At 47.4% G+C, this 8,096-nt stretch overlaps 2 protein-coding genes across 3 annotated transcripts in view; one reads left to right on the plus strand and one right to left on the minus strand.

Annotated features, from left to right (window-relative positions):
- Khnyn (KH and NYN domain containing) overlaps positions 1 to 221 on the minus strand; it is a 9,125-nt gene extending 8,904 nt beyond the window's left edge. Inside the window, exon 1 of one of the 2 annotated variants that reach the window (XM_015491856.2) lies at positions 67 to 221. The gene's annotated coding sequence lies outside the window, so the exon portion shown is untranslated. The remainder of the gene's footprint in view (positions 1 to 66) is intronic. The other variant, XM_048798733.1, reaches the window with a different exon arrangement.
- Positions 222 to 300: 79 nt separating this feature from the next.
- Positions 301 to 3,744, plus strand: Cbln3 (cerebellin 3 precursor). The gene is made up of 3 exons (XM_015491883.2): positions 301 to 1,430; positions 1,763 to 1,882; positions 2,178 to 3,744. Exons 1-3 carry the CDS (start codon positions 1,131 to 1,133, stop codon positions 2,373 to 2,375), a joined length of 618 nt encoding a protein of 205 aa, XP_015347369.1. The 5' UTR covers positions 301 to 1,130; the 3' UTR covers positions 2,376 to 3,744.
- Positions 3,745 to 8,096: the final 4,352 nt, after the last annotated feature.

Raw genomic sequence — 8,096 nt, forward strand, 5'->3', positions numbered from 1 at the left:
CGTGCTCCCAGTAGCCGCCGCGCGTGCCCGGCTGCTGGCTCCAGGGCGCCAGGGAAGGGCGCCTACCCGCCTAAGCCGCGGGCTCCAGCCTCACGTCCCGCTGGCGCCTCTTGGTACCCCAGGGCCCCAGCTTCGCCCGTGCCCCCAGCCCAGAGGACTAGGGCATGGGGCCCGAATCTGGGCGGGCCTTCCTGGGTTCCTCACCCAACGAGCACCTCTTCTCTCCACCTCTCAAACTATTTTTTGAGTCACTTCCTGGGTTAGGGCGGAGTCAGCCCCGCTCCTCCCCCGACCGCGCCTGCACTGCCCTGGCACGCAGCCCAGAGGCGCGCTTCCTCCTACCCAGCGCGCGCCGGGCCTTCTCTAGCCACCGCCCCGTGTCCCCGACTCCGCCCAGTCCTGTCGCCGGCAGTGCTCTAGGCCACTCAGCCTTCTGGCTTCCCTTCCAGCTCTCGTTTGTCTCCGGGCCTTCGGGGTTCTTGCGTGTTCTGCTCATTTGTTTCTTGGGAAAGAGGAATCATTCGTTGAAAGTTTGATCCCTTGGCATGAAAATATGGAAGACCAAAAAGAGAAAGTGACTGGGCCAGGGTCACAAGATTGTGAGGCTCTTGGTGCAAGCCCTTTCCATTAAAACAATTGTGGGGAAGACAGGACACCCCTCTCTCCTACTAAATGTAAAGGTGCTACAGGGAAGGACTGCTGTTTTGTGAGGGGTTTTGAATAGAGGAGGAAAGGAAGGAGCTTTAGAACTGTATCTCACATGTTCACCTATACCCAGTTCTCCATCACCCCAGTTGGAGCCTCCCGTACTAGCTCATCCGTAGGGGCCAACCTAGAACTCTGGCTTAGCCTTTCTGTCCTGTCTTCATCCCTCTTCTCCCTCCCAGAACCCAACTGCTGTCACTTCATGTTCTGCCAAGGAGGAGGGAACTGCAGTGACAGCAGGAGTAACCGAGTGGGAGGCAGGACAGAGCTGCAGGACACAGAGAGGTATGGAGAGGGAGGTCCAGAGGCCAGATGACAGTGAGACCCAGAGAGGGCAGAGGAGCAGGGTGAGGGGTAGTGAGTGCCCAGGGCAGCAGAAAGGGGGCAGAAGATAAGACACTTGTGAGCCGAAGAGGCACTCAGCCATGTTGGGAGCAAGAAGACACTGGCTGCCAGATCCCTTGCACAGCCTGGAGCTGCCCGTAGCCCTGTTGCTTCTGGCCCTGGGAGCAGGGATGGCCCAGGAGGGGTCAGAGCCTGTCCTGTTGGAGGGTGAATGCTTGGTGGTCTGTGAGCCTGGCCGAGCTGCTGCAGGGGGCCCCGGGGGAGCAGCCCTGGGAGAGGCGCCCCCCGGAAGAGTGGCATTTGCTGCAGTTAGAAGCCACCACCATGAGCCAGCAGGGGAGACCGGCAACGGCACCAGCGGGGCTATCTACTTTGACCAGGTAACCTCCCCTCCACCAACCCTGCACCCCTGTCCAAAGAACCACAAAGACCTGCAATCAACTGTCCAAGCCCACTTTGCTGACCCTTCAAGAAAAAACTCCTTACATCTTCCCCTAATGTCGCCACTGATTGTTTCCCTTCCCTTCATACATACACACACTCCTCCTTGCCCCTTTTACCATTTTTTTTTAAAATCTGTACATTCCTGTTCACTCCTGCTTACCACCTCTTCTTTCCCATACTCATTGCCCCTGTCCCATCCCCAGTGTTATCCCAGAGAGCCCCACTCTGGCATCCCTGAGCCCCACTCAGCAGGATCTGCTTCCCCCAGGTCCTGGTAAATGAGGGCGGTGGCTTTGACCGGGCCTCAGGCTCCTTCGTGGCCCCTGTCCGGGGAGTCTACAGCTTCCGGTTCCATGTGGTGAAGGTGTACAATCGCCAAACTGTGCAGGTGATCTGAATGCTGGGCCCATCCCCAGCTCTTGAGGGAGGGGAGGGGGCATAAGTGGAGCACCACTGAGCCCTGGGCAAACTCTCCACTGACTTGTGTCCTGGTGGCCAGGAGCAAGCAAGGAAAGGTCCTGCCTACCACAGTGTGGATAATGTTTAGAGTCAAACACTGGCCACCCCTCAGCACTACCAGGAGAGTCCATTAAGCCCCAGGTTCTGGAGAGGAAGCCCTTGGCAAAGGGAGGGTCTTGAGCTAGGGTGTGGGGGATGGATGCTAACTGGGCTCCCCTCCCCAGGTAAGCCTGATGTTGAATACATGGCCTGTCATCTCAGCCTTTGCCAATGATCCTGATGTGACCCGGGAGGCGGCCACCAGCTCTGTGTTGCTTCCCCTGGACCCTGGGGACCGGGTGTCCCTGCGCCTACGTCAGGGGAATCTGCTAGGTGGCTGGAAATACTCAAGTTTCTCTGGCTTCCTCATCTTCCCACTCTGAAGACTCAGATCCTTCGAAGACGCAGCCCCCATCACTGCCTTCTGCCCTCCCCTGTCCCAATAAAAACATCTTTGGGGCAGGAAAGTGGTTAGGAGAGTGATTCCCTCAGGTTGTCTATATCCCACCTCTTTGCATGTGCCAAATACCCAAGGTTAAGAATAGAGAAGAGCAGAGTTGGGCAGCTCAGACCTGGCCCTTCTCACAGTCCACCCCTCATCCCTGGTTGCCCTTCTAGTCTCCTGCCACATTTCTTTGTACCTGCAGCTCTAGAATCAGGGCAAGGTCTGGCAGGGAGAGAGACTTGCTCTATTTTGCAGTTTTTGCTCCTCCTATTCCCCTATCCCAGCTTCCTGCTCAGCGCTATTTGGAGACAGGTGGTGCAGGTAGGCCTGACAGGCTCCTACAGGGGCCCAGATGGACCAGCCTTAGAGTACCCTGCAGGCTCCTTCCTGTGAAGAGTGCCAACATCATGGGTCTCAGCCATCACCGTATGGGCTGGGGTAGGAGGCTCAGCTACAAGCAAAGTATGGGGAGGGCCACAGAGCACTCCACAGGGTTCATGAGCCAGGAAGGGGCATATGCCTAGCCTAAACACAGTACATATTTTGCATGTACTGGGACAACTGGCAGGCAGGGATCCTGGCTGTACACTTATACTAGGACCCAGATGGACTCTGGCCCTCATCTTCCCACCCAAGACTTGGGTGTGTATGTTTGCTCTGGCTGAGAGCAGATGTACAGAGCTGGAGATGCGGGTAGAAGGTCACACATGGACCATGGAACACATCTATGACCACATATCCTTTGCTTGACCACCTCCTAGAATTACTCCACCTTTGAAGTCTGAACTTAAGTCACTCCACACTTCAGAGTGACCACCACCTCCTTACTCCTGGGCTTTCTCTCATTTACCTTCACTGTACCTGTTTCAACCTGTCTCCACTATCTCTCTTCTTTTTAATAATCTGTACTATCTTATGCTCCTTCTTAAGCTTCCTATTACCTGGTATTTTATAATTTGTACCTTCAGCTACTCTCTGACAGTATCATAAGCTCTTGCATGCTCACGTTCACACTCACACACACACATATACACCCGTCCCCCCCCATCCCACTATCCCATTGGTCCAGCATGGATGAATCTATCAATATAGTAATTACAGAATGGTAATCACTCTCCCTGTAGAGAGAAGATGTATTTTGGATCAGGGATTGCAAGATAAAAGCAGATGTGGTATGTTGTAAAGAAAATAAATATAAAACTATGTATTGCCGTCAAATAAAAAAGGATATAGTAATATTCAAGTTAAATAAGAAATGCTGATGTGAATTTATGGTTTTAAAAAGAAATACCGGCTGGGGTGTAGCTTAGTGGTGGGGCGATGGCTAGCATGTGTAAGGCTTTGGGTCAATCCCCAATGCTAGGAAAAAAAATTATAAACACACATGTACACACAACTTTTTCTTTCACCATTTGGCAATAATATATGACCAGGAAGACTAGCTTAAACAAGATAGGAGATTCTTTCTGTCTCACATTGAAGAATCTGCAATTAAAGAGTTCAGGAATGGATGGCTATTTTATGATCATCAAAGCCCAGCCTCCCTCCTCCCTTCTTGCGGTACTACTGTCTTTAGCATGCCACCTCATGACCCAAGATGGCTCTATGAATGTCAGCCCTTACACTAGTCTAACAGTCCCCAGGAAGTAGGAAGGAAGAAAAGGCACACCTCTTTTTTTTAAAGCAGCATTCTGAAAGGTGCAACCAACATTTCTGTTTGTTTTGTTTTTGCAGAGGTAGGGATTGAACCCAGGGGCAGGCTACCACTGAGCAATACCACCAGCTCTTTTTATTTTTATTTTGAGACAGGGTCTTGCTAAATTGCTACAGCTGACCTCAAACTTGTGATCCTCCTGCCTCAGGCTCCCAAATAGCTGGAAATACAGGCGTGTGCCACCACATCTGACCACACCCAACATTTCTAATTACATCTTATTGGCTAGACTTTAATCACATTTGTCCACACCAAACCAGGAAGATAGGCTAGGAAATAATCTTTTGTTATTCTAGGTAGTCATATCCAGCTCATAGTCAAGAGTTTTACATTAAGAAAGAAGGGGAGAACAGACACTGGGGAAGACAACTAGAAGTGTTTCAAAATGCAAATAGGCTAGATTGACTTTGTTAATTATTACGGTAAATTTGCTGTATTAGTTTTCTATTGCTGTGCAACAAATTGTGGCAAACTCCTTGGCTTAGAACAGCCCCTATGTATTACCTCAGTTTCTATAGGTCAGAAGTCTTGCAAAGCATTGCTGCATTCTCTGCTTAGTGTTTCACGAAGTCAAAAGCAAGGTGTAGGCTGGGCTGCTACCTTCCTTACTGGAAGGGAAGAATCTACTTCCAAACTCATTTAGAATTCAGTTCCTTACGGTTGTAGGGCTGATTCCCTGGGCCCTCTGTTTTCCTGCCAACAACTGAGCCACTTTAATCTCTCTGATTTCAGTGGAAAAAATTCTCTGAGTTTAAGGATTCACGTGCTTAGATTGGGCATACCCACCTTATCCAGAATGATCTCCCTACCTTAAGGTCCATAATCTGAATTACATATGCAAAGTCCCTTCTGCCATATGACATAACAGACTTACAGGTTCTAGGGATCAGGGCATGGACATCTTCAAGAAATCTGCATCATAGTCTTTAAACATAAAGATGACATCTTGTAGAGAAAAGGCATCCAGCACAATACACTAAACGCATGGAAAATGTGTGGGCTTAAAAAGTTCAGGTTTTACCCAGAAGGTAAATCAGTTCCCAGGTCTCAATCAAGAGTTCAGTGATTAATAATCCAAAATTTCCTCAGCATTAGGATAATATTCTTCTATTTTCTAAATTAAAAATTTGGTCTGAAGTGAGGTAGTATTCATCTCTGGGGTCTATCAACCCATTTTTATAATAGTTTCAGGTGTAGGTTAAAAATTTTATACTCTTCTTGGGGCTGAGGTAGTGGCTCAGAGGTAGAGTACTCACCTAGCATGCGTAAGGCACTGGGATTGATCCTCAGCACCACAAAAAATAAAATAAAATAAAAGATATTGTGTCAACCTATAACTAAAAAATAAATATTTAGGAAAAAAATTTATTATCTTCTTAATGATGTGTTTGCTTTTCCAAAGTGTTTAAAGCTTTTAGAGGAATTGACACATTAGACTGGCAGTTCTATTGAAATATTTTAGAAGGACTCAATTTTTATGATTAATGTTTAAATAATTTCCCTTGTAACAGGTATAGATTTTGATTTGTTGTTTATATAAAGTATTCAAGTGTTTTGGTGATTTTTGCTCAAGAATGTTAATGAAATATAGAGTTAATAAATAAAACCCAGGTGATGGTATGTGTTCCTCTCTAGGTACCAAAAGCTCCTCAGACTTAAAGAATCCTAAAATTAGAGTCCAACTGTTCACCTTCCCTCTGCCTGCACCATGGCAACTGAGCTCTACACAGGAAGGTCCCACTGATGAAGGATTCACTGTGGATCTAAATCCATAGCCTCCCACCCCACCTGGCCCCCAATATCCCAGGCAGTGACCCTCTGGATGCCTTTGTTAGCTTCTTTCCTCATCCTCTCTGGAATCCGCCTGCAGCCTTCTGTTCTTTCCTTTGACCTTTTGCCTTGGTTGCTGTTCCCCCTGCCAGCTGCTGACCCCCTGAGAAAACAGACTCATTTAGGCAGGAGCCTTCCCCCCACCACACCCACAAACTCACCTTCCTCCCCATCCCTGCTTCTTCCTGTCTGGTTCAGTGGAGACCGAGTCCCTTGTGCTATCAAGGCGGCTATCTTCATCCACCAGCCATGGATTCCATTCCCTCCAAACATACTCCTGTCTTTCCTGTCCTTTCTGCTCACTCCTTCGCCTCAGCAGTTTAAGAGATCAAGTCTCTTAAATCTAAAAGGGAAACAGGTATGGAAGTAGCTTCAGATACAGATGCAGCTACCCTCAGCTCTGTATGCATCTACGTCTGGTCAGCATCATCTCATCTCCCCCTTTGAGCCAAATATCTTACTACACATGACTGAGCTGTCCAATCACTCGTGTGTTAATCATTGTCAAACTTTGGCCTCCACTGCTCCACCTAAGCTGGCCCTCAATCAGTCACTCACAACTTCTGTCTCACTAAAGTCCACAGACACCTCCTAGTCCTCCAAACATTTGAGCCTGTTGTCCACACCTTCTTAGGAAATCACTCTGCCCTGACTCTGTAACTTCCCTCCCTGGGTTCTCCCTCCACCACATGCCCATGTCCCAGCTTCTTTTTCAAAATTCTGTACTGCTGGCCTTTTCTGAAATGTTGGTTTTCTCAAAGTTCTGCCCTAGAATTTCTTCAGTTCGAATGCGCTCTCAGTAGCACCAATGTCCATCCCTACACTGACAACTTCCCTGCTAACCCTATCTGGATCTCCCTTCTAAACCTTGGAGTCACACATCAACTGTTCCTTGATAAAGTCAACATGCTGAAACCTGAACTTAGAGACTTGATTCTAAATCTGCTCTCCCTTTCTTATTCTCTTTGTATATGTCCAAACCAGAAACTGGTCTTTATCCCCCTGGGCCCCCATCTCCTCATCCATATCCATTGGATCTGTTCATTGCTTTCCATCCACCCTGGCTCAAACTACCAACCTCTCATCTGGATTTCTATAAAAGCCTCCTAACTGGCCCCTTGGCCTCCAGTTTTCCCTACTCAGCCCATTCTCCATTTGGGAATTGCCATAATGATCTATCTAAATAAACTTTGCTGCTACCTAATGCCCTTTAGAAGCTCCCTGTGGGCCCCAGAATGAACTCCATGTTTCTTAACATGCTTTGAAGGCCCTTCCCAATCCAACTATTGCAATGTGTACTGATCCATTTTTCATCATCTACAAGCATGTGAAGACCTAAGAAACAGCACCACTTAGCTGAGGGAAAATGGCACTCCTTGGAAAAGAAAGTGTGATATTTGAAAAACACAACAGGACCAAGAGAATTGTTCTTAGATCCAACAGAGGTAAACCAGGGCCTGTTTTAGTTTGTGAATCATCTTAATCTAAGCCAATGGAGATCTTTATTTTAACATTTATTTTTTAGTTGTAGTTGGACACAATACCTTCATTTTATTATTTATTTATTTTTATGTGGTGCTGAGCATGGAACCCAGGGCCTTGTACATGCTAGGCAAGTGCTTTACCACTAAGCCACAACCCCAGCCCTTGAAACAGAGATCCTAACTGATACTATATAATGCCTTAATAAAAGATGGAGAGGCCATAAACTAAAGATGGGGGAGTAACTCTAAAAACAATGTGAATGTAACAGGGTGAGAGCAATGAACATAGTGGTTAAGGTGGTGGGTATAGGAGGCAGCATTCAAATTCAGTCTGTCACTTAGCAGCTGCACATGACCCTCAGTGAGTTACTTCACCTCTCCATACCTCATTTTCTTCATCTGTAAAATGGATACATTAATCATATCTGCCCCACAGGAATAGGAAACACTTAGAACAGTGCCCAGCACAGAGAAAATACTCAATATATGTAAGTGTCTGTTTCCATGTGAATTAGTAAACAAGTTGAAATTTGCATATGTCCTGGGGAATCTTCCATAATCCTAAAAATGTAGGTAGAATATTTGTTTTTGCTAGTGGCCCTTTACCTGGTAAAATGTTTTCATCTTCCAG

The sequence above is a fragment of the Marmota marmota genome, unplaced genomic scaffold (genome assembly GCF_001458135.2).
Source record: "Marmota marmota marmota unplaced genomic scaffold, marMar, whole genome shotgun sequence".
NCBI lineage: Eukaryota > Metazoa > Chordata > Mammalia > Rodentia > Sciuridae > Marmota > Marmota marmota.

Coding starts and splice junctions, on each gene's coding strand:
- Cbln3 (XM_015491883.2), top strand. CDS start 1,131: ATGTTGGGAGCAAGAAGACACTGGCTGCCAGATCCCTTGCACAGCCTG. Junction 1,431..1,762: donor GGGCTATCTACTTTGACCAG/GTAACCTCCCCT, acceptor TGCTTCCCCCAG/GTCCTGGTAAATGAGGGCGG. Junction 1,883..2,177: donor ACAATCGCCAAACTGTGCAG/GTGATCTGAATG, acceptor TCCCCTCCCCAG/GTAAGCCTGATGTTGAATAC.